General features: G+C 29.8%; 5 protein-coding genes across 10 annotated transcripts; 2 read left to right on the plus strand and 3 right to left on the minus strand.

Moving 5' to 3' along the window:
• Positions 1–193: 193 nt before the first annotated feature.
• Positions 194–8,128, minus strand: LOC146532007 (putative peptidoglycan muropeptide transporter SLC46). Its single transcript, XM_085196970.1, has 7 exons — positions 7,697–8,128; positions 7,147–7,407; positions 6,553–6,727; positions 5,945–6,122; positions 4,994–5,372; positions 3,810–4,050; positions 194–803 (listed from the first exon to the last, which is right to left on the minus strand). Exons 1-7 carry the CDS (start codon positions 7,827–7,829, stop codon positions 737–739), a joined length of 1,434 nt encoding a protein of 477 aa, XP_085053096.1. The 5' UTR covers positions 7,830–8,128; the 3' UTR covers positions 194–736.
• Positions 8,129–8,406: 278 nt separating this feature from the next.
• On the plus strand, positions 8,407–16,392 carry Eb1 (microtubule-associated protein RP/EB family member 1). 6 transcript variants are annotated; one of them, XM_085196981.1, is made up of 6 exons: positions 8,407–8,560; positions 8,909–9,200; positions 10,105–10,333; positions 11,397–11,500; positions 13,383–13,538; positions 14,871–16,392. In XM_085196981.1, exons 2-6 carry the CDS (start codon positions 8,934–8,936, stop codon positions 14,937–14,939), a joined length of 825 nt encoding a protein of 274 aa, XP_085053107.1. In that variant the 5' UTR covers positions 8,407–8,560; positions 8,909–8,933; the 3' UTR covers positions 14,940–16,392. The 6 variants fall into 6 exon arrangements, with proteins under 6 accessions (XP_085053107.1, XP_085053103.1, XP_085053106.1 ...); XM_085196977.1 differs by lacking the exon at positions 10,105–10,333 and adding an exon at positions 10,467–10,704; XM_085196980.1 differs by lacking the exon at positions 10,105–10,333 and adding an exon at positions 10,467–10,704 and having other exon boundaries at positions 8,415–8,549.
• Positions 16,393–16,950: 558 nt separating this feature from the next.
• LOC146532009 (uncharacterized) lies at positions 16,951–21,537 on the minus strand. The gene is made up of 4 exons (XM_085196965.1): positions 21,348–21,537; positions 20,772–21,045; positions 18,943–20,562; positions 16,951–18,542 (listed from the first exon to the last, which is right to left on the minus strand). Exons 1-4 carry the CDS (start codon positions 21,402–21,404, stop codon positions 17,542–17,544), a joined length of 2,952 nt encoding a protein of 983 aa, XP_085053091.1. The 5' UTR covers positions 21,405–21,537; the 3' UTR covers positions 16,951–17,541.
• A 128-nt stretch (positions 21,538–21,665) lies between these two features.
• On the plus strand, positions 21,666–25,496 carry LOC146532010 (putative RNA-binding protein CG14230). The gene is made up of 8 exons (XM_085196968.1): positions 21,666–22,014; positions 22,127–22,251; positions 22,324–22,638; positions 23,071–23,259; positions 23,334–23,548; positions 24,190–24,473; positions 24,644–24,871; positions 25,287–25,496. The coding sequence occupies exons 1-8, from the start codon at positions 21,810–21,812 to the stop codon at positions 25,460–25,462; spliced, it is 1,737 nt and encodes a 578-aa protein (XP_085053094.1). The 5' UTR covers positions 21,666–21,809; the 3' UTR covers positions 25,463–25,496.
• Positions 25,488–26,879, minus strand: mRpS9 (mitochondrial ribosomal protein S9). Its single transcript, XM_085196975.1, has one exon. The coding sequence runs from the start codon at positions 26,755–26,757 to the stop codon at positions 25,546–25,548; it is 1,212 nt and encodes a 403-aa protein (XP_085053101.1). The 5' UTR covers positions 26,758–26,879; the 3' UTR covers positions 25,488–25,545.
• Positions 26,880–26,987: the final 108 nt, after the last annotated feature.

The raw sequence follows: 26,987 nt of genomic DNA on the forward strand, positions 1-26,987 counted from the left end.
ATCTATTTGTGTTCCTGTAATTACTTATATATTTGAGCTAATTTATTTAAATTCCATAAAGGAATAATTTATGAAAATATTGATATAATAACTGAAATATTAAAGTGTTTCACTATAACACATTTATTCCTTATTCATTACAAAATATTATGTATTAAATCATTTAGATAAATTTAACTTGAGATAAATTTACCATTGTAAATAATATTTCTATTTTCTGTCGTTCGTTATACACTGATACAAGAATACAAATTGAAAATAGACCTTCGTTTGATTTCTTTCTTTATTTAGAATTTTAGATGTCACTTTATGGCGCCATTTTGAATTTTCACCGCAGAAAAAAGAATCGTAGTGAAATGTTACCTTAAATTTATTATAAAAAATTATATATATAACGAAATAATGTGAATAGATATTATATTACAAAATACATATTAGAAATATGTATAAGTAACTAGCTACAGATATATACATATGTACTATAGTATTATGAGATTGAAGTTGTTACGACTAGGTAAATTCTTCCTTTTTCTAAAACAAATAGAATAACTGTTACTTATAATGAAATGAATGCAACTTATATAATTACACCTCTTCTCTTCTCTCTCTTTTTGTTGATCTTTCGTTTTGCTTTGTTAAAAATATGTTTTACAATTATCATAAATACAGATCTTTATTGATTTTCTTTCTCCTCACTGGATTCGAAATACAAATGAAATAGAAAATAATATATAATCTATGTCTCGTTCGTCAGAGCATTAAAAGGTACAGATGCTGCCTTCCATCTGAAAAATTGCACGATCCTAAAAAGAAAACGACAGAATGTTAATGTATGGAAAATTATATTACCTACTTAACTTAATAAAAAATAATAATTCAACGTTTTTGTCATTATTAAACACAATATTTAAACTTTCAGTTTGTTACATAAAAAAGTCGTCGATGTGCTGCAGGAGCACAAACGTGCGACTGTCAACGCGACGGTTTTGGGTTTAATTCCCACTTAATAATGAAAATATGAAATATTTCATTCCCAATTGATAAATGGAAATGAAATATTTAATATGTTCATTTCCTCGCTTTGGTAATGATGCAAAGCGGGACGTTCAATTCCAGTCAACACGCAATGGCTTAAAGGTTCCCTCTACCTATCCTATATACCTATAAAATATCATAGATACGCAAAATTTTTGTATTCATTATGCCTAGTCATGGTGATTAATAAAAAAAATAAAAAGCATACATAATTATGTGTATTACAACAATCAGAATTGTTCAATTATGCAAACAATGATATGAAATGAAGATAATATTATTCTCAATGTAAATATGTAAAAGATTACAATTGCTCCGGTTTGAAACAGGGATATGGCAGTTTATCACAACATTCAGATTATAAACGCATTGCCACTAATGACATCCACTCAAGTGTTGAACTAACAAATTGTCTTTGCGATTGCATTAAATGAACATAGGTAATTAACTGCTAACTGGCAATAATATTTTAAATGAACTTTTTTTGTACTTTTTATTTATATCTATAAATTAAAAATGCGCGTGTATATGAGACAACGAACGTTGTTTTTACATCATTACTTATTAAGTAAAATTGTCAAGAATCATTAGAACAAAAACATTGGATTTTTTAAGGATTAAATCTAATGATGTTGGACCACAGAAATTTAAATTTCTCACTTGTATTGCTGTCGGTCGAAATGTTTAAAACCGTTTAAAATCACGTCACCTAACATCACCTTCTAAATTTAAATTTAAAAAGATAAAATTTTGAATAAAATAAGTACCTACTTATAAATATAACCTTATTTATTACTCTGAATTGCTTTCGTTTTCTAAGTTTTGTCTCCTATTCAAAAATGTACAGCCAATTCATTAAAAAAAATAAATGCAATTTTGTCGAACTTAAATACTTTAAATTAACATTTTTCTTTTTTAACCGATTGAAAAAAGGAAAGTTTGCCATGATACAATAGTGAAAACTGCATATAAATAGGTAAAGCCATTTCTGAGATTAGAGTGACCAAACGCTTAACGCACAAATAAAATATTATTTTGGGTTCCTAATAATATATTTTGTACTCTTAATCCTGAAAGATAATTAAAAATAAATATTAATTTAATATCAGAATTCAGAACTACTCATGGAAAATTTCTAAATAAAATAAACATAAGCTATTTACGCTTAGGTTTAAATACAACTATAGTAATATTGTCGCAAAATTATGTAAATGTTACTTAAGTATATTTGTATATTGTACACATATAAATAATTACAATATTTATTAAAGAATTTAATCAAGCCAAAAAGTCTTAAACAAAATTTAAATTTTCAAATTTAATACGAGCTCGTATGCTATTAAGCATATTTTATAAAATTGAAATAAAAAAAATACAGTACCCTTAAGTAGGTATAGGATCATTATGTTGTCCGTCTGTCGAGACTCGAGACCTTTTATGTCGAGATTGCGTATAGAAATATCAAGATAAAATTTCTTTGAAATATTCAGATCTACGGTCCCTTCAAGCCCAAAAAAATATATAACTTCGAAGTCAACGCAAATAAAATATATAAATAATTTCTTCGAAATTCGCCGCAATAATAATAATAAATCAAAGCCTATACAGCTTATAGCTATAATTTCCGCGTGGCTGTAGGAAGGCGGTGAGGGGTTCAGTTGGTCCATGCTCACCCCAGAATAGTCTGGTGTCTAATTAGCACTAGACTGGCATTTTTGTTAATAACATTCCCGATCAGGAGATAATAATTTGGAGACTGTTGTATTTCAGACTGTTTTTGACTACTGAATTTATATTAGTTTTATGCATTGCGTTTTTCTCATAAATAATAATTCATTTTTTTTTACTTTAAGTACCTTACTAATTCGAAAATATATCTCAATAGAAATACAAACTAAAATACTGGCTGGCATAAGTGAATTAAGAACAACCTAATTTTTATCTTCGTGTTTACATCAATTGCACGCAAACAATTTACTAATTATAAAACAATAGTAGCGTCATCCACAAGTTAAATTGATTTTAATTAAATACGACCTTGCGAACAAAGCACCAGGTGACACCAAAATACATTTTATAATAGAATTAGTATAGCAGATTACCTGTTACGATATTTCTAAAGCCTTGAGGCCAGTCGTAGTGCAGACGACGACTTCTTACTCGAAGAAATCAAATATTTAATATTTTCATTTATTTGCTCTGGTATCGATGCAAAGCGCGGCGTTGACTTCCACCACTCAACACGCAATGCCGCCAGAATTCGGCGGAAAGTGGGGAACGGAGTGTCTTAACACTAGGTTCCCTCTGCCTACTCTGCTGTGTGCGGAATACAGCGTGAAGCTGATTTATTTATTTATTTTTTAATTTTTAATAATAAAAAAGTTGTAGGTATATCTTGGAAAATATACTAATATACAAGAAAGAATGTTATTTGTGGCGTTTTGTTAAGCCAAAAACAATGTTTTTTTTTTATTTTCATATGTTTTTCTGTGCTTTTTTAGTATTTAGTATTCTGCTCACGCTAATTAATGTTACTTAATGAGACTTAATTAACATTTAATGTTCATTTTATTTGGTTTGTAAATAACAAAAGCATACAGTCTTTAAAAATTGGCAAAAACAGTAATTTATGATTTATCTTTGTCTAATACGTCCTAAAAAAAATGATAAATTGTAACTATAAATGAATACCTCGCATACTACAGTAAATTTTCAAAAAAACCTTTATAACACATAAATATAAACTTACTATAAAAACAAAAAAAAGTACTCACCCTAAAAAGGCAGCACAGATGTAAGTTATGACACTGCTCAACACATATATGGCGCCAGGGAATGACGAAATTGTACACGCATACAAAGAATTGTATATTGCTGGCGATATTAGAGGACTGACGCCTTCTATGGCGCACATTAAAGCGAAAACCTTAGCTATATCAGCGGCTGGCAGGATTTTAGTTAACTGCGATCGTATGAGAGGCGACGACAATCCTCTGAACAGAGATACGGTGGCAGCTGAAAATGAAATGTATGTTTAATTTGAATTAGTCAACGAGCTAATTAAATAAAATGGTACGGTAGCGGTATAAACACGTAAAGTATGTACGGATAATGTCAAAATAAACAGATAGAAACGTGTAATGCGACGGGTAGTGGATTCGATTCCCACTCAACGAAATGACAAATTTAATATTTTCAATTTCTTCGCTCGCTGTTTATTGCATATTATTAAATAAAAATAGTGCAGACGAAGTTTGAAGTTAATATTTCCGATTTATAATTTTTTTTTCATTAATACAATACATATACATTTATAAATAGATGACATTTAAAAACAGGTTACCTTTATATTATTGTAAAAGAATTAGTATTCTATCAAATATATCAGTATTCTAGTATTCTATAAATAATAATAATACATAGATATGCATGTATTTTGCTATATTATACCGTATACACCGTGAGATATTTTATGTTGTAAATTGTAATTTATGAATCTGATTTTTTAATATTTTTTTCGTTATTGACCGTCCTACAGCGGGTACAATAAAATGCAAAACAGGTTCCAAATTTATTTTTATAAAATGCAAATTTAAAAATTCAAAAACCAATTTCAAAATCATCAATATTGATGGGGTTTTCGATGACACATCTTTTAATGAGTGATCGAAAACCCCATCAATATTGACATCTTTTAATGAGTGAATGAGTCACATCTTTTAAGATGTACCTACCTATTTGTTATTAAATTAAATTATTTTTATTACTAAAAATGGGATAAGGTTTGATTTTCAATATAAAATAAATTCATTGCAAATATCTTAAATTTTATCATCTCTTTTCAGTACACTATACATTTATTAATTTAACTGTTCAAAACATTACATTATTTCAATTCGTCCAGTTATTTTGACAATAAACATGTAAAAATAGGCTTTAAATAAACAAAGATACCTACCTGTATACATATGCCACGATGCAGTCGCGAAGGTCTTCACCAGGTATTCCCCACTGGCGGACAAAAAGGCAATCATGGCGAACGCCAAATCGCTCACTTTAAACAACCTCTGGACTAAAACAACCCCGAAGAAAGAACCAAAGAAGGAAATAGTAGTATGAGTTGCTGAATACATAGTATACTGTTTTACAGCCCAATTCAATTTTTGCCTCGTATACAGATATTCTAAGCTCATCAGACCAAACATTATAAAGATAGATAAACTGTTTGCGACAGTCATTAGTAATATCTGAGCTCTGCCATAATTGGGCCGCTTTTTAAAACATTCTACCAACATTGCTTTTATGAGCTTGCAGTCTAATACAGATGTTATTCCACCCTGTATAAAATAAAATGCAAAATTAATTATTTGGAGTTGAAATATAATAGAATATTAATTAGGGGCTGGTGGTGAGTCAGATTCTAGGATATGAAGTATTTATTTAAATTTATATTTTCATTTCTTCGTTCTGGTGTCGAGGCAAGCAGCGGGTTTCCACCTCCCAAGACGCAATGTCTCCAGAACAGTGTCTTAACTCTTAACACTAGCGTCCCTGTGCCAACCCTGCTGTACGGGATACAGCGTGAAGCTGATTAAATTTAATTGATTAGCAAAAATTAAGCGACGCGACATAAGATAAGTAAAATGGGGCATAATTTATGTTAACACACTAGTCTAGCTAGTCTCGTCTATTTTATAATGTTGCGTTATTTTAGTAGATATCAAAAATACTTATTCTATTCACAAATATCGTTTCTTTTAAATAAAGACAGATGACACTCAACAGTCTCTACAAATATAATAAGCGTCTCCAAAAAGTTTTACAGATATTTTTTTACTATATTTGTATTATAGTTTCAAATAGAAGTACTTTATGCCTATAATTTACTTAACAAAAAAGGTTCACCCACCCGCACAGCTCCAACCAACGATTCCTTCAGGCATACATTCGTAAATACGTAGGCGATTAGACAGAGTACAGTCGATATGACTAGCAAATAAACATGTCCTACAGCATTTAGAACATAAGAACTGCATAATGCCCCTATAACACTGCCTGCCGACACAGAAGCTTCCATTATGGTCATCCTAATATTGAGAAATCAGAATTATTTTAGTACAGTAAATTATATTAAAATAATTATTTAGTTTTATATTCAATAAAAATATTGAATCCTTTCTTATTTCGAAATAGACGAGATCAACGGCCTGTTACACAAATATATGAAATTACTAAGAATCCAAATACGGCGTCGCCCGCTTTAACTTAATGCCTTATTATAAAAAAAACTCATCAGAAATTGTAGCGTATGTGTTATTCTGATACATAAGCTATATAACTGTAATGTTTCATATAAATCAGTTCAGTACTTGTTGTGTGAAAATGGCACAAACATCCATCGTCACAAACCATCACATAGAATAACAATCAATCAAATTAAAACTGGTTAGAATTAGAATCACATTCGAAAAATATCTTTTAGAAAATCCTTAGAATTATAAATAGTGTTTAAATTACCTGAGAGATCGTTTCTCAGTCGACGACAAATCACTAACGTAACAGAACGATCCAGTGAACATGGCCGTGAAGCCTCCCAACACAGACATAGGCACGCTCGTAAGTATGTACCACCAGGGTCCCAAGTCCTTCATTAAACTGTAAACTACGGTTAGGGCTCCACTGATGGACATTCCTAAAATAATTAAATTATTTTAGGAAATTTCATACATATAATTTAATTATAGTCTACACTTATAACAAAAATGTTACGGATCGATATCTGTACATGAAAATAAGGTTTTTGGTGGCATTTAATAACGTAGTAGAAACAACAACCTATGTTGAAACGTAAAATTGAAATAACAATGATTGATATCCTAATTTTGGCGATCAATATTCTTTAAAATGGCATAACTTATTTATTTACATGCCGATTGAAATAAAACAGTTTTCATTCAGATTGAATGAAAACTGCATTGAAATTGGTTAAGTAGCAGGATCTAACACCATATTTTATCTTGTTACCAGAAACAAATATCAATGCATATCAATGAAACAAATATGAATGCCATGAAGGTCTGAAGGTATAATAATAATAAAATAAAAGCATACCTAATAAAGGCCACACTACCAGGGGTTTTCTTCCATGAGTGTCAGACCATACTCCAAGGAATAAAGACAATATTGCAGGTACAACTGATTCTATAATAGTCCTAACCATTGATACAAAAGTTGCATACTTCTGCACTTCCTTCTCTAACTCCTGACTACCATTATTGTGAGTAGGTGACAAAAACATTTGACAATCTTCTGAAGTATAATTTAAAGAGTTTACACATGTTCTGTATAAAATAATATTACTTATAGCTGCTCCTGCAAATGTTTATAATTGTTAATTATTTGCATAAATGAATCATATTGAAGTAAATAAAGCTATATCCACTTTTATAGATAGATATTTGGCATATTAAATAAAACATAATATTTGTTATTTTCAAACAAATATTATTTGACTATAACTGAGATAGTATACCACACGTGTAGTGATAATAATATATCTATAAATAATGTTATATTATTTAAATATCTATAACTATATTTTCCAAAAGAAAAAATATATATTTAAATTTTAGGTCATGCATATAATTTTTTTGTTACTTACCGGACAAAGATACCGACAGCATTGTTAAAAATAATGGAACTTCCATAGTGATTCTATAAGATTGAGATGGAGTTTCACTACGAGAATTAATAGTGGGATAACTTTCAGTAACATTTTCATTTTCTTGTGTCATTTTGACCAACTATATTAATTAAATATGCGAAACTTTTCTTTGTTTATTAGTAATTTAATAAATAGCAAATTGCATGTTGTCTTTTTTAATGACTTTTAAAAATAATTTTGAATTATAACATGAATTTAAATCTACTTAATTTAAACGTAATGAACTGCGTGTAGTAATGTTTACGCGGCGATAACCAAAACGGAATTAATTTAGTTCTCATCATGTTGTTTATACTTTATAATTTATATATTAAAAACTTGTTATTGTTTTTCTAGTGACTTTAGCTGTTTTTGACATTGACGTTGAAGGATTTGATAGGTATTTCCAGATGAAAAAACGAATTACGAATTTCATTGGCTTGTACAAGTTTCACAGAATAAAAGTATGTTAATAGGATAGGTTCATGGAATAGTGTAGTGTTTGAATTGAAACGTCACGTTTCCAAAAAAAATAAATAAATATGTATAATAAATAAATATGGATAAAATTTAATGTTGGATGAAGAATAAGATTTTTAATGAAAAATATGTAATGAAACATTTTTTAATTAATGAACGCAGCAGGTTTTCAGGCTAATAATTTCTAGAAGCGATGCTTCAAAAATTAAAAATTATTTGTCTTGTCTATGATAAATCTGAAGAAGGCGAACGTTTCGGTCAACATTTTAACGTTTTTAACATTTTGCTTAATATTTTAGACCTTGAACACTTATCAAACGTTTAAAAATTGGTTTGTAAAAGGTTTGTTATATTAAATGAAGTGATATTTAATTATATATAGACAATTTATAATAATAAAATTTTGATGAGTCGTCGTCTGTCATAGCCGCATCCGCCGTTAGTTTCCTATATTTTTTGTTAAATTATTCTATTTTACTGTCAACTTGTAGCGAAAAGTAATCTTTTTCATTTAATGTTTCAAAAAATAAGTGTGGAAAACAAAAATCTTGATAATATTTTGTGCAACATGCATTGCAACCTATTTTTAGATCGGCTTTCTTTTTATGCTTCCCGTATCTTTGGACGTGGACCGGCTTTAATTTAGTTCCATTAAATTATTAAAAAAATAATCTTTTGAACTTCTTGCAGGTAGATTTAACATAAACAGTTAAAGATGGCAGTCAATGTGTACTCTACAAATGTGACGTCGGAAAATCTATCAAGACATGATATGCTGGCGTGGGTGAACGACTGTCTTCAGTCGAATTTTGGTAAAATTGAAGAGCTTTGTACTGGTGCAGCATATTGCCAATTTATGGATATGCTATTTCCTGGTAGTGTTCCTATGAAAAGAATCAAATTCAAGACAAATTTAGAACATGAATATATTCAAAATTTCAAAATACTACAAGCAGGTTTCAAAAAAATGTCTGTAGATAAAGTAAGTATATATTTTTTTGTATCAAACTAAGGCTCTAGTGTTTTAAAGAAATATGAAAGAATGGAATGCAAGATCAGTGTTAATGTAAAGTTAGAACTAGTGAATTAAGCAATATATCTGGGTAGTAAAGACAAGGTATAAAAGGTACTGATTCAAACTATGTCAACTGTGAAGAGATAGAATGGCAGGTATTAGTGAGGATATCATGGTAATAATATAGAACTTGATCAGATATTATGGCCATGTCAAAGAATAATTGTGTGAAGAGGTTGATGACAGTGGAAGACTTTACCTTGTTTATTATATGGTGCATACATATGTGTTTTTTTTTTTTAGAATTCATGATTCACTATTTATTTATATACTTGCTTTATCAACATTAGTTCAATACCATTTAGTTTGAGTCATTGTATAATAATATTTAGTTGATATAGAAGTTATATCTCATGAATCATTTTCTGATATAACACTAGAACCTATAAGATACTTTATATTAAATCGGAAAAGAGAAGTCTTTTTCCATGTTTAGTGGCAAGCCATGGCACAGAGGCACAAGAATGTCACTGTAAATGCTACAGGGGAAATTATAAATTTAATATTTTAATCTTTTTGCTCTGGTGTTGAGGCAAAGCACGAGGTTGAAGTCCATCACTCCACATACAATGCCTCTAGAATTCTGCGGAAAGTAGGAAGCGTAGTGTCTTAACACTAGGCTACCTACGCCTACTGTACATGCAAGAAAGAGCATGAAGCTTAAAAAAAGAAAAGATAAAATTGTTATAGATATTAAAATGATTTTTGAATGTGTTAAAAGGGTTGATATTGGGGTTTGTTCCTATATTTAAAGAGCTCCTTGTTTCTTATTTAAGAGATAGATTATAGTATCCATGGTGTTATTTTGTAGGTAATACCAGTGGACAAGCTGATAAAAGGAAGGTTTCAAGATAATTTTGAGTTCTTGCAGTGGTTTAAAAAATTTTTTGATGCCAACTATGATGGCAGGGAGTATGATGCGTTCGAAGCCCGCAGTGGGATAACAATCGGGTCGGGCACTTGTGACAGCGGGGTGCCGCTCTGTGTGGGCGTGGTGCCGCCACCGAAGGCCCGCCGCGCCATGCCTCCACATTCGGGCAGTACGCATCCCGCTCCTCTTTCTCTTACGCACTACAACTTGTTAGGCCTACTTTCATCACATACTCACAACATCTCCTCTCGACGCACCCCATACTTTCTTTTTGTTTTACTTTTCATTTTTTTCTTTCGTAGATAGTACCCATTGACAGGCTGGTGAAGGGTCGGTTCCAAGATAATTTTGAGTTCTTGCAATGGTTCAAGAAGTTTTTCGATGCCAACTACGGGGGCACGGAGTACGACGCGATGGCGCAGCGCGAGGGGCTCCCCATGGGGCACGGAGCGGCCGGGGCGCCGACTCGGGTATCCGCTCCCGTAGCGGTTAAGAAGCCGGCAGCGCCAGTAGCCAAAGTCGCCGCTAGACCCCAAACCAGTACTATATGTTTTTATTTATATGTTGTTTTCAGTATATCTAAGTGATTATTTCAACGGTCCTTTATATAAAGAGATATGTTAAAAGAAAAAGTTTAGAGAGTAACAGAATAAAAGTTCATCTTGCTTATAAAAAATAAGTAGAATTATAAATATATACTATACACTCATGTTTATAATTAAATTTATTTTTTTTAGAGCAATATAAAAGTTATTCCCGTACATCTGTAAACCTTCACTGTTTTACATGTCTGTTTATACCTATATAATATGAATCTTACAATTCTAGCTATTTTTTTTATATTCAATTTAATTGGCACCAATAACAAGAACCATTGCTATGTTCTAATTTATAAATTAGAATCAATTTGTATTATTAACACTGTATAAGATTTATTTAGGTTTATGTAGTCTACCGACCCTTTCGCACTACCATTTTTCACTTTTATGTTTATACTCTGTTCTATTCTTTTCATTTATTTATTTCATATTTTTCTTATTTATCAATTTGTATGTTTTTTTATTTATGTCGTATATTTTTATTATGTGTATATAAGCCACTTTGCTAAAGTATATAACAAGATTACTTAAAGATATTGTTTGAGTTAAATTAATTTTATAAATTAAATGAAATTATTAAGCAAAACGTAAATAATTGTAAATATTTTGCTACATTTTAATTTGTTTTTGCAGTTGTAAAAGCAACTCCGGCAGTTAAGAATGCACCTACCAATTTCTCAAGATTAAATCAAAGTGCAAAAGGTGACTCAAAACTTATTGATGATCTTAACCAACAGGTGAGATTCTTTTTATTAATTAAATGAAAAAAGTATGGGACCCCACAACTGTTGATACATGACACTTGTGGGGTTGATATCCAATTGGGTGAAAATTAATTATTTCATTACCCAGCTGTGGTGGCGCTCCCAAAGCGCTGTGTTGAGTACCACTGTTTAACATGCCAAGTCTCGAAGATAAGGTGGTTTGTTGATTGTCTTAATAATACTAATACTTAAAAATATGTTAAGTTGTTTTTTTTTAATAGAACATATGTATGATACATTTATTTACACATGGCTTAAACTTCTTATGCCACTAGCGATATTTCAACTTATAAGTGGTCTTGTTTCCAAGTATAGCTTAACAAGCTTTGTGTTCCACCACTTAAGTACATGCTTGATTTTGTTAGTGTAAAAATCAAAGATACTATCGCAGTTTTTATTTAAGCTTTTAATTATAATAAAATACAAAACATGTAACGGCCGTTAACGCTATAGTTGCGAGTTCGATTCCGACTTGGGGAAAATTAAAATTTAAAGTATTTCATATTCTTAAAGTGCCATACAGCTTTTGGTTACGCGATGTTTGTTTTTGTTTATGTTGACTTGGAAGCTTATTTTTTGTTTTTCAATATACTGCAAATATGAAATTGAATGTGAATATTTGATGTTAATCTTGAACTTAATACTTTTACACAATCTTAAGAAAGGTGGTCTTGACAGACGGACAGACAAGTGATCCTACAAGGGTTCCGTTAATTTTCAATATACCGTTATATTATTTTAAAATGTTTAAAGTGTTATTCCACACTTGGGAAAGAAAAATATGTTTTTTACTCTCAATAATGGTTGTTGCAATGTTATTATAACACCAAAGAGCAAGTATTTCTAATCATCATGTAAAATTATTCTGAATGAAGTGTGTAATAAATAATTATGCAACATGTGGTGCATTTTAATGGCATCTTGTATTTAGGCCAAGGTTTCTCACTTGTTTCCTTTTATGGTAAGAGAGTTTGTTTACTGCTTTATATCATTGAGAGCGAGAGAACAAACCAGATGCAGTTCTAAATTACATATTAATTTAAATCAGGTACACCTAGGCAGCTTGGTAGGCAGAGGGAACGTAGTGTTAAGACACTCCGTTCCTCACTTTCCGCTGAATTCTGGACGCATTGCGAAATATTGTGTTTCTAAAAAAACACAAAAACACAAAATATTGATTATTGCTCCATTAAAAACTTTTCCTTTAATTCATTATTTCATTATTTTAATAATGAGGACACTGTTAAATTATTCTCCATAATTTCCCTAACAAACATTAATTATTTTCTGATATATACATATATATAGTAATTTGTCCTTAATACATAATTATTATTATATTATGTAAACAGTTACTTTATATTGTAAACCTAATTAAGGCTTTTACCATAAAAATTGGACGAGCCCTTGTAATTACAGCATTGCAGCACTTAACTATGTTTGACCTGTCTGCATTATGCATTTTCTTTAGAAACCAAGGCCAGCTCTATATTCTATAGGCTCTAGGCATACAATACTGTACAAACACATCTAAGAACACAACGTAACGAAGTCACGCATAGCTTATTATATCTTATAAGCGTAATATGCCATATTTTTAAAAAATAATTTAGTTTAAAATATCTTCACGCTGTACAGCATACAGCAGGTAGGCAGAAGGCGCCTAGTGTTAAAACACTCAGCTCTCTACTTTCCGCCGAAAATAATTAATTCCCCTAAGTGGGAATGGAACGCACAACCATCGCGTTTATAGTCAAATGCTGAGTCATAATTTAATTAATGTTCTTATATTTATGTATGTTAAAATATTTATTTATTTTAAATAGAATATTTAATACATTATTTTTTTTTATAGATTAATGAGTTAAAAGCGACAGTGGACGGCCTGGAGAAAGAGAGAGACTTCTACTTTGGCAAACTTCGGGATATAGAGTTAATCTGTCAAGAGATGGAAGAACAACAGAATGGTCCTATAGTTCAAAAGATTTTGGACATCCTATATGCAACTGAGGTAAGGTTCAAAACTCTTTGTGGTGTAGAAATTTAGGAAGTATATTACATTTTTAAGAGGGTTTTGAACTCACAACTACAGTTATTATTATTATTATTATTATTTTTGCTGTGTTGTGGAATTATATTATTTCAACAGCTTATATATTTATTATAAGGAAAATTAATTCATAATTAATATGCGAAAACAGAACAAATACACTCGTATTTGGAACATAATACATTTGAATCTATAAATAAAACAACACGTAAGCCATTATAATTTATAATAGAATTTATATTTTAAATAGCACTGGATTACATAAATTTTAATATGTAAGTTACCGTTTCCACATGTATTCACTATGATTCGGCGGTGAAATCTGTTACTAGAAAAAAGTGACCATCTGCTGCCAGTTTAAGATATCACGTGCTATTGAATCTATATCTATGATAACATTATAAAACGGAAGAGTTACGTTGCGGCGTTGAGTTCCGCCACTCGAAGCGCAATGCCACCAGAATTCGGCGGAGAGTGTGGAGCAGAGTGACTACACACTAGACTCCCTATGCCTACCCTGATACTTGCGTGATACAGCGTGAATTTGAGAAATATACAATAATGTTTGAATTTCTTTAATGGATTAATAAGAATTGGTATGCTAATAAAATTATAAATGTTAATCTTATACCTAGTTATTTATAATATTAGTTATGAGATTTAAAAAGACGTCATTGTCATTATACAACGGAGACTATATTTATATGTATCGTGTATGACGTATTCTAAGAGTAGCATGTATAATTCTGATCCTTCTATGCTATGATTTTTTCGACGCATACTTTATGTTAGTAAATTTTATGGGGTGGGCACCAAACTATTCTGCCTCCCCTATTCCTACGCACATGCCTTAATAATATCCAAGTGCAATTATTAGGATGCCTCCAAATAATTGTTGCATCAGCATCAAAATATAGAAATATATGAAATTAAAAAATATATATTATCATATTAAATATTATCATAAATTATTCCTACTCAGTTACTATTGCTAACGTGGTTTCATTCACATCACGCGTCGCGCTAACATTCACACGCTTTTCCTCCTGTGTTATGACGGGCCCTAATTTAATTACCTTAATTTCACGTTGTATCCCTGGCGGGGTAGTCGGAGAGAACGGAACGCCAACGACGTACCGTCTTTGGATACCTCTTTCGCCTCTTCCACTGTCATCAACTTCTTCATACATGTCCTCCGCGGGGTCCGCATGCTTTTTTCCCCTCCAGTATCTTTGATCTAATTTGATATCATGTGCTACAAAAAATATATAAATATTATTATTTATATTTCAGGACGGGTTCGCGCCTCCAGAAGAAGTAGACGGTGACAACCCTCACCCACCAGAGGAAGACGAATATTGAATATAAAGTATATCATACGCGTATCATAGTCCTCTTTGTATATTATAAAACTCGAAATTATATCGCTTACTATCATCGACACCGTGCTTAAGTATCTCACAGCCAATGAGTCGTGAGTTGATGTGTGACGTCATAATGTGGCAACCCTGGAAATTAAATACTGTAAAACAAGTGAAATAAAATGTTAAAATTGTATTCAATGCTATTTTTTGTGTAGAATTATGGTATCATTACTTTTGTTGTTTAAAAAATTGTAGATTGTCTCTGGGATTTATTTTTTATTTGTAATATGAGTTAAATAATATTTGCACCATTTATTATCATGCTTTATTATATTATATATTACGCTTTGTGAGTGGTTGTGATACAAGTTTGAATTAGTAGAAAATATTTATCAAGTTAATTTTTTTTGGGTTTGACACATTATGACATAATGCTCTTACATACATATATTATAGTCGTAGGACAGTGGCCCATACGCCAATTAGTTCCTAAATATATGCAACGATACCACTTCTAAGGATTTGATTTATATGTATATTATATTATCGATGTGTAAATCACTATAACCATTATTTTAAAATGTTAAACTGTAAACAGATAAATTCCAGGCCCCTAATACAATTTTATTGACCAAATTATAATATTATTATTAGATATATATGTAATAAAACATTTATTTATATTATTGATTTCCTTTTTTTTGGCAAATGTACATTTTCATATTTGGCGTATATAAAAAATTGTTGGCTATATGTATCTAAATGGCCAATGGCTGTGTGAATACATAAGTGCATTCCTCATTTAATTAGGAGCATTATACTTGACTGATATTATTTCCAATCCAGGTTGCTTTAGTAGAATTTTAAGACTAAAATTATGTTATAATAACAAAATGCTATGGTGCATATGGAGTGCTTAGTAGGTTTACCCGTAGGGCCGATGCCCTGTGACATGCATTTAATAGATTGTTATATATGGAGAGGTTTACTGTTACTTGTTTGTGTTATCTAAATTTATTAACATTAATGGCCCTAACTCGAAGTGAATAACAATTAGATCTGAATATTTTTGAATTTATTATAAAAAAATATCAATACATAAAAAATTTTTGTATGTATGTAAAATATAATATAAAGTAGAGGGCCGTATTACATGACGACGTTTTAAATAAGAAACTTGCTGTGTGTACGCACTAATTCTAACTAACTATAGGTATTTTATTGATCAGAATACGATTTATTGATTGATTAGTATAGAATATCTTAGTGTTTCGCGAGTCTTAAGTACTAACGACTTGTTGGCGGGAAATGTTATCGCTGGTTAAACTTATAGTTAATTAATTTATTTACTGTAAAAGCATTCATAAATTGCCTTAACTGCAAATATAATAGAAAGCATCTGGATTTCTGTTTGTGGAAGTCTTATTAAATAAATAACTACATTAATGAAATGGTGTTTTATTTAACAATATTTTTGTCCTAGTTACTTCAAATAAAATTATAAGGTTTTGTTCCATAGATATGTCTAATGATCTGCAAATATAAGATTGTATTTCAAAGAAAATTTTTATTTAATAAAAAGTAACCCTAAGTTCAGAAGAACGTGCGGCGACGCGCGCTGCGCCCGTGTCAGTTGAGGATGCTGTCTGACACAAAATAGGGTGAACCCAGTATCGTCTTTTCTTTCGACGACGACGTCGCAGTTTGTGGTGTAAGCCCCATATGCAAATAGCTCCCTCCATGTCCATTCTCACTGAATGTATTCACTAAAATGCCGCCGTCATTTGATCAGGTGACTAGCGCGTCCATCTGAACTTAGGGTTATGGTAGGAAGAGATTCCATAATATTAAATGTAATGCCACATTCTATATTGCTCACAGCACGTAGTGTTGAGACACTCCATTCCCATTAAGACTACTTCTGTTCCCTATTTTCCACCAAATGAAAGAAAATAAAATAGAAAATAATATAAAATTAGTTTTATCCTTTTTAAATAAAATAAACGAGATAGTAATTCAGTTTTTTATTATACAATAGTTAAAACATATTTCCTTAATTAAGTAACATGATATTTAAAATGGTCTAGCAACTATCAAAGAAACATGCATTAGTAAGTCTTAACATATAGTAATTCACTTCATACTGATTAAATTATATTTACATATAAAACTCTTAAATTTTATTAATAAATTGCAATAAAGCGGACCTGCCGTGGGACGGGTTCAGCTTGTATTGTACGTACATACGTACAATAAATAACAAATATTTGGTTTTCAAAATATGTTTACACCAAAAAAGAAAACGAATATATTTTCTAATATTTTACAATGTTAGTATTTAAGTTAATATTATGCTAAAAGTCCAATTTCACTTATTATTTATATAAGATTTTAATTCTGTAACAATTTTCACACACACATATTACAATGGTACAGTCACATGTTTTATGCCCCTACACAACAACTGGCTTCAAGGTAATTCTAATATTTATAAATTAAAAAAATATATATATATCTGCGAGTCAATTATTAACATATTCAAGCCTTGCACGGTATTACATTAATATATTAATTAATATTACTAAGAACATTGTTAAAACTTACTTTGTATACCTAACTCTTAAACTTCTATTAGTAATGTTAAAACTTGATTGAGTAACTGGAGTATCAAATAAGTTTCTAGTTTGTTGCTTTTTCTTTGGAGTTTCTTTAATTGTATTATTTTTCTTTACAGAGCCGGTCACTTTCAGATTATTATTGTTTTTCATGTCATTATTATTGTTATTTTTATTATTACTCTTGTTATTTCTGCTTGTTGGTTTGTTTAACTTTATATCATCATCATTTTCTTTAGACATTTGTCCCCGGCAGGTACGTTTTGCCAAGTCTTTTTTTTCATTTTTCTCTTTAAGCCTTAAACTTTCTCTAGATGTATTTAATTTGTTTGTCTTTATATCATCATCATTTTCTTTAGACATTTGAGGTCCCCGGCAGGAATGTTTTGTCAGGTCGTTTTTTTCATTTTTCTCTTTAAGCCTTAAACTTTCTCTAGATGTATTTAATTTGTTTCTCTTTATATCATCATCATTTTCTTTAGACATTTGAGGTCCCCGGCAGTTACGTTTTGCCAGATCTTTTTTTTCATTTTTCTCTTTAAGCCTTAAACTTTCTCTAGATGTATTACATATATTTTCTTTGTTTGTTGCTTTATTTTTAGTTTGAACCGATTTTGTTTTCATATTCTCATTTTCAAGCTTACATTTACTATCCTTTTTCGTTGGTTTATATTTCTCATTTTCGGTATCCTTATTCAAATCTTTAGCAATTATATAATTATTTTTGTTTTCTTGAATAATAGTTTTCTTTAAAACTTGTCCTATATCAGATCTGATGCTACTTTTAATAATTTCGTTTTGTGATTTTTTTATAGTTAGAATCGTTCCACTTGTGTTATTCTTCTCATTAACATTCATTACGGTATCTTCACCTATTACACATTTCCTGGATTTCCCAAGTGTTACATTTATTTCTTCCATGTCACTCTCATAATCTGTATCCCAAAATGATTTAATGCACTTTGAAAGAGTTTTCTTATTTAGACCTGTAATCAAAAATTAATTAAATACTAAAAATATCGGAAATTACAATTTATTTGATTATTTTTAGCCAGGTTGATACTGTATAAAGCAGGGTGGGAATAGCATCTATGCTTTGCCCTGAGAGGCCGTATTCATTGATAGATTAATAATCTCAAGATTGATATCTGAGTTGAGATATATTTAAAAATAAGGACCTGTTCTCCACTTTCCGCCCAAATTCAAGATATGAGTGTTAAGCAGAGGAACTCAATGCTGCCCTTAGTGAATGTGATGGTGAATGGATTCAAGAATATTGTTATTACAATTTATTTCTCTAAGGAGAAATGGAATACACAATCATTGTGTTTACATATTAATAATTTTGAACTAAAATAGGTAACTAACAACTTTTATTGTACTTACAATTTGATTCTTCAATTTCCCTTGGATTTTCTTTAGACTTAGCTATAGGTAACCTTTGACAAGTAACTTTACATGGAGTCACTATTTTAAGTTTATTGTTTTTTAATTTTAAATCAACAGGATCTTTAACATTTCTAACAGCTTGTTGTACTGTTTCTGGTCTTTTATCTAAATTACTTGAAGCTTTAAATATTTCTTCATCTGTGAATGTATCGCTGATGTCGCTGGTATTACACGTTGAAATAACTGATGCAATATCCCATTTATCATTTTCATTACTTCTATTGATTTCTCTCTTTTTAGATGCTGCTGTCGCATTGATTTGATCTGGTGGAACTATTTTATGAATTAAATCCAACACATTATCATCACACAATACATCTCGACTTAGGCATGATTGTGATGTAACTAGCTTCCTTACTTTGTTTTTCTTTTGTACCCCACTATATAATTTTGTTTGTGGACTGTTTGTCCCTACATTATCACTATTTAAATTCTTTTCTGCGACATCTAGTTTCTGTGTGAAAAGTTTTCTTTTAATAAAACTGGGTCTCATTGAAACATCAGTTATGTTTTGAGAAACTTCTGTTTGGTTTGAACTTTCATCTATTTCAGTGCTATTAACGGGAATCTTACTGTGTGTTTGGTTTAGATTGTCAGATGCTTTCTTAGGTAAGTTTAAATGTATACTGCCAGGTACAGGTTTGGACATGGCGATAATCATCTCTGGAACTGATTCTCTTTTATTACTTGCAGATTTTTTAGCGGGCCTTTGTGGTCTCTTGAAAAGAAAATCATTTTGTGTTAAATTTGTTACATTATTTTGAGTAATTGGTGATGTAGCTTTATATTTCTTCTTGTCAGAAGATACAGCTTCACTATCCTCAAGAAATCTTTTTTTTTGACCTTGTTGTGGATTTTTATGTATTGTTGTTTGAGAAAATATCTTCTCGTTTTCACTATCAGTATCAATATTTTGTTGATTTATTTTATTATTTTTATCACCATTTTGTATATCTTTTCTTTGATTTATCAGATTGGAAGTTTCATTATTATTCAAATTGAAAACAGATTTGTCAAATCTCTGCGATGGCAGAAGGAAGGAGTTGGTGTCTTTTGTGAAAACTTCTTTTAATGTTATATTAGAAATATTTTTCTGTGATGTTTTTTGATCAATACTATTACATTTTTGATTTTGATGTACTATAGTATCATGCTTTTCATTAGTGTTTATAAGGGCGAGTATATTCTGAAGTCTTGTTTGTTTCAAAATTTCTGTGTGATCTCTGTACATGTCACAATCCCTAATAGAGGATCTGAAATGTGTTATATCCATGTTTGTAGACCTTGGCTCAGAACTGTCAAATGTTCGAGTGGATCTGCAATCATCACTACTCATAGAAGATTCGCTTCCCTGTTCACCTGAATCATAACCCCGTCGTTTTCTTCTTCGACCCTTCACATATAATGTTTGCCTTTTTCGTTTCCCAATTCTTTTTCTTGCTTGATTTTTAAATAATCTATTATATGCTTCTTTGATCAATTTTAAATCATAATCATTGAATTTGGTATTATTGAGAGCCTGAGCAATGTCCACTGCACCAACAAGTACATTGCTATCTGAAAATTAATAGTTTTAAGTAAATGCCAATAGAATTTTAAAGTAGTTTAAAGTAATTTTGTTTTTACTATTTGAATAAGTATTAAAAAAAATTTTAAAAGTTAATTTATTTAGAAGATTAAGTTATTTTGATTAAATATACCAAATAACACATTACATTGACTTTGTATAGTAGATGTATTATATATGCTAGTTTCTCTGTACTTACCAACGCTTCTCATAGACATAGGTGATCCACCTCTACCATTGTAAACGGATATGTGAGATCTTACACTACCAGGATAGTTACGAAAACTCTGTGGTCTTGAGTCGCGAAAACTTTTTAGCGACATTGGTGATGTTTCTCTTCTAAAATACATATGTTCTCGATTGGTGCTTTGTAAGCCGTTTGATATTCTATTATTGTTTGATTTAAAAGTCACTGAATTATGACTATAATTAAAATTTGTGTTATTCATGTTTGTAGCTGCTGAATTCATAATCTGAAACATATTAATTACGTAAAAACAATACTTTATTGTGTATTTAAATATAATAACTGAAACAAATGAATAATTTATTGATATTTGAACTATTGATGATTGACTTTGTTAGAAAATTAACATATGATTGAAATTATAAACAAACTTAAAAACCAAAATCTGAGATGATGTTCATGTTTAGCAAATGTAAACAATTTAGTGAATTATTTGGTTAAATAGTAAACATGGTTATGTTTACAAAACACTGCTCCTAAATAAGCACCATATTTAATTTGAAGAATGAAAGTAGAAAATATATTTACGTTGTGTTGCAGCCTATGTAACGTTTCAGCCATTATATCTTCGTCACTGTCAGACATTTTTAGGTCGTATATATATTAATAAATTTTATAATAAACTCATTTGCAATAACTTATTTCATCCAAACAACTTCCACTTATTTCGCTATGTAACGGCCAGCGAGCGTCAATTCTGTTTGAATTCAAAGCTCTAGAATATGTGTATTATCTATGATTTGAGGTATAAACAAACTTCTGACTTATTAGCTTAGTTTATATTTTTTACAATTATCTATGGATATATGTGATCTGTTGTATATTGTATATATATTCTGTGATGTTTAACAGCACGTGTAATTGACAATTCCTGTGAAGTGTCAAATATCAATTCATTGTACATTATTATTAATTTATAATATACTTTAAAACTCACGTTAAGATATTTTAATATGTTTTTAAGAATATTTAAATTGTAAATATAATTTCATGCAGATTTTACTAATGGCTTTCACTACTCGCTTATTTGTTGGCAATTTACCAGATAACTTAAGTGAAGATGCATTACGAAAAGTATTTTCGTCGTATGGAGATATAACCAATTTCGATTTAAAAACTAAACCTGGCACTGAAAATGATAAAAAGAAATTTGCATTCATAACTTTATCTGCATCAAATTTTAATATTGAATCATGTAAGTAATGTAATAAAAAATATAAATTAATTACTTATATATAAATTATACTTAGCTATTTAAAAAAATCTTAAGGAATTATAAAATGAAGTTGTTGATTTTTTTTTATTAGGTATAAAACATTTTTCTAATGAAGAATTTTATGGAAATAAATTGTATGTTACAAGAGCCAGAGAGAGTTTTTTAGAAAGACTACAAAGAGAAAGGGAGCAATCTAATAAAAAGGAACTTAAAAAGGTAATTTTTTATACATAAAAAATATATTTTAAAAATGTCTAACATTTATAATTATTAATTTATATATCTTAGATTGATCAAACACATTCTGCAACAGAAGGAGAAAACAAAACAGAAAATTTAAATTTTCAAAAAAGAAAGTATGATGATGAATTTGAAGACAATAGTTTTACCATAAAGAAATCAAAAGTAATTCCAGAGAAATCTACTCCCATAATACATATAAAAAACAATGAACATGATAGTAAAAAGTATAAAATAAACAATTTATTCCACGATGATGAAAAAAAGCAAAACGCAGATATCAAAAGGCTAGAGTCAATGAAGAAAAAAAGGCAAGAATTTAATGAAAAGAAAAACATTATAAAGTCAGGCCTTATAAGCATAGTAAGTTCTATTAATGTTATTTTGATTGGGCTAATATTTTAAAATTAGATTTTTTTAATATATTGTATATACAATATGAATATAGTTAAGTAACATTTAACTATTGTAACAGTCATGAGTTTAATTCCACTCAGGTAATCAGACATTACACTAACATTAAGTGAAAGTTGAAAAATTTACTATAAATGTTTTATTAAATTGTCCAAACTTTATTTTTCAATATAGGTATATTGAAAAATAAAGTTAGGTTAGGTAATATAATTTTTAAAATTGTGTTAGAATAGAAAGTAATGCACATTAGTAAATTAATAATTATGTAGGCCAAGCAGGTGAAGCTGCAAATGAGTTGCTAGTGGTAAATAAAATGTTATTACAATTCTTTTGCAGGATAAAAAGCAGGATAAATAAAATGTTATTACAATTCTTTTGCAGGATAAAAAGCCAAATAAGAAAATATTATTTTCAGATACAGAAGATAATGTCACAGAAAACCATGTTATAACAAACAATAACAGTAAAAAAAACATAAAAGGTGCAACAAATTTATTTGATGATGAAGCCAGCGATGATGAAATAAATTTTGAAATAAAGGAACAGTTTGAGGGCAAGACAGGACAAAGAGTTAGTTATAATTTAATATTTAATTTCTTGCAAATTTCATACTTTTAAAATATTCAATCTTATATTTTTTTTAGGTTCTAGATTTACAGTCAAGATATAAGTCTGACAAACGATTTGTACTAGATGATAGGTTTGTTGAAGATGAAAATGACAAAGAAGATACTACAGAACAAGACCAAGTGGATTTGGAGCAAGCTGATGAAAAGTCAAAGCAAATGAACATTCTACAAGATGTTCTTGGAATTCAAATTAAAACAAAGTTTGCTGATTCTTCTAATAATAAATCAAAGTAAGTAAAATTTCTTTGAACTTTTTCAATACTGTCTTGAAAAAGAAATAAAAAAAATATATATATTGTTTTGTTTTCATAGTTAATAGATATAAGAGGCAAAGATAACCTAGCTAGGTTCTCTTTGCTTGTTGTGTCTATTAATTACTCTAGTCTATACTCTCCATATCTATTACAGAAATGTTGAAGGCCAGAATTCAAAGCTAATACCATACTTTGATTAACAAACATATTTAAATGAAATTAATTACCATCAGTGGATTCCAACAAAAAATATTGAGCTTATAATGAAACACTTTCCTACCACAAAAATTTTACCACAAAAGACTCTTATTTTAAATAGTTTTACTTGAAATAAAATAAATAAATAAAAATACTTCATTTGTTTAACAGATTTTACACAGCAATAGTTGTTACAGAGATCTCCTTTTAAGCAAGTAATGCCTGTATAAGGATACCTCACTCTCCCAATACAATATCTAAAATATCTGTTTTAATATTATACTCAAACACAACAAACATTTTACAAATAAAACAAATTAATTATTTTATATATATTTATAAGTTAGGTTGAACATATATATATGTGTATATGCTTGCATAAGTGTGTTTGTGTACTTACATATAATTTTAAATTTTAGACCAAAATTGGGCATGTTGAGATTTGATCCTATGCAGCCTGATCATGCAAAATATCTAGCACCTGTAGAAGTGAAACAAGAAGTGGGAAAAAAATCAAAAAAGAAAAAATTAAAAGACCAAGAAGAAGAAGAACAAGTTGCCGAACCTGAACCAGTGGTTGAAAAGGTTGAAGTGTCTAAGGAGCAATTTTATAAAATAAGTGACACTCTAAAAGAAGCTATAACACAGCCTAATGCATTCAGCTTGAGAAGTTTATTTTCAAAAGATGATGCTCAATATCAAGGTAATATTTAAAAAAAAATACAATTGCAATAAATATAATGGCATTATTTATACACAAGTAAATGTGTAAAATGTGTATTTTTAACACTTTTGACACTGGTATTCCACACTAAAGTTAATATTGGAAAACATAAAAGAGAATTAACAAAATTTTTTTTTAATATTTTACAGAAACACGGCAAGATCAAGAAAAGGACTATATTCAATTAAAACCTAAAAAAGATTCAAAAGTAAAAAACCCCTTTGATCTAGGTGAAAAGAATCCATTTGTCTATGATTCCTCTGAATCAGAAAACGAAGATGATGAAAAGATACAAGAACCTATTGTTCAGATTAGTGAAACTAAAACAGTATGGAGAGAGAAATTATTTTTCTCTTCTGATGACTTTAGATTAAAAGGTAATATAGAATATGTTTTTTAATTCTATTTAACAATGTAAACTCACTACATTTATTTTATTGTTTCATTGAAAAGTTACATCAGTTGTTGCAAAGTGGGACAGTTTCCAACAGTCAATGAAATGGTTGGGGGTTCAATCGCCACTCAGAGGATTGAAGTAATTTCATTACCTTACTATGGTTAGACAAAGTATGCCCGAGAATTCTGTCACCCAATTATACACTGTGAAAAGTCTCTTGACATTAGGTTATCTCTGCTTACTTTGATAATAAAGCATGAAACAAAAATAGACATATACATATTAATATATCAGAGCAATATCATAATTTTATTAAATTGTTTTAAAATATTTCTCTTAAATATCAAAATTACACAATGTATGGCATATTATTGTATATTTATATTTGTTTACAGATGCATTACTTTTCTTTAGTAAGAAAGATGAAAATGAAAGAAATAAGGATAGGAGAGAACTAAAGTCACTTATGAAGAAGAGGATATACAATAAGGAAAGAAAGAACACAATGTTCCAAAAGAAGATAGGCGGTAGAAAGAAGATGATGAAGAAAAAATTTAACAAGAATAAATAAATATACATGAATAAAAAATCTATAATATTTTGAAGCTATTTTGTTTATTATTAAAACTATAACACTATTAACTAGTGCATAAATTATCTTCTATTCCAAGTAGGCTTCTTTCTGGCACCAGGTTGACCAGGCTTCTTACGCTCACGTCTTCTGTGATCTCTCGTCAGTAGACCAGCGACTTGCATCGCTTCAAGCATGCTTTTATCAATGAAGCTGCGTAAACCCCATGCTATTCCCCATCTTATGGCTCCAGCCTGGCCAGACGGTCCTCCACCTTCTATGTTACATACTACATCAACTTTGTTTTCCATACCAGTAAATATCAGAGGAAATATAACCTGTTCACGAGATTGTACATCTTCAAAATATGTTATGTCCTTTCCATTTACAGTAATTTTTCCTGTGCCAGGAGATAAGATAGTCACATCCCCTCTAGCTTTCTTTCTCAAACACTCATAGGTAGTGACAAAGGCACGGCCATTTTCGTCATAATTGGGTTTTGGAATTTCTAATGCAAATTTTTGGGTGGATAATGGCTTTCTGTACTTTTCAATGAACTCTTTGCATTTGTAAGAGTATGGTAGACCAACAAGCCTATCCATCACTAATTTAAAATTATCATATTCCAATTCATTAATATTTTCTACTAATAATTGCTCAAGTTCCTCTTTTGTTACCCAAACAGATGAATCTAGTTCTAATTTTTCATTAGAATTTGGTGCTTCTTTCTTCCTTATAACTTTGTCTTCATAATTATATAAAGTTTGAATATTATCTGATGCATCATACAAAAGTTTAAAGAAATTAGGTTTTCCTGTGTAGAATAAAAAGTGATGAGGTCTACCAGCTTCATCAAATTCAGCCGCTTTACGTGCGGGAAAAACTTCTTCAGGTGGTTTCATTAGAGGTCTGGCAGCTGGGTCATAAATACCACTAGGAAAAAGATACTCAATAGCACGATCAACATCTTTTTGTGTAAATGTTTCTGGATCCTCTCCCATAATATTAGCAAGATGCCTTTTACCAATATTATATTCAAATTGTTGCTTTTTCATAAATTCATCGTGTTCCTTAGCTCTTTCCAGATAAGCTTTCATAGCCTTACTTATTTTCTTCTTTTTACTTAAAGTCTCCCAATCAGTAAAATTATTATACACGCTTTCATTCGGTGTTTTCGAATTTGTACTATATTTGTAGGTATTATTAAATATAGGACAAAAACGACTGGAGACAGGCAAAGCCTGTTTAATAGTGTATTTTATAACAAGTGACATTTTGTTATAATATATAAACATTATCAATTAATTAAACATAGTTCTTTGTAGAATCAAAATAAATCGTATTATAAAACATTTAATCTGGGCTATATAACCTCACTTTTAGTTTTATTATTTTTTTGAGAACTGACAGCTTCCCACAGACAATAATAAACTAGACCACAGAACATATTTACACAAGAGAACCATGAAAATTTTAATTAATGTGTGAGATTGTTCTTTCTTTAGCTGGGTTGACAGAGGGACTC

The sequence above is a fragment of the Heliconius melpomene genome, chromosome 14, assembly GCF_056956725.1.
Source record: "Heliconius melpomene rosina isolate 202511_hmr_F chromosome 14, ASM5695672v1, whole genome shotgun sequence".
NCBI lineage: Eukaryota > Metazoa > Arthropoda > Insecta > Lepidoptera > Nymphalidae > Heliconius > Heliconius melpomene.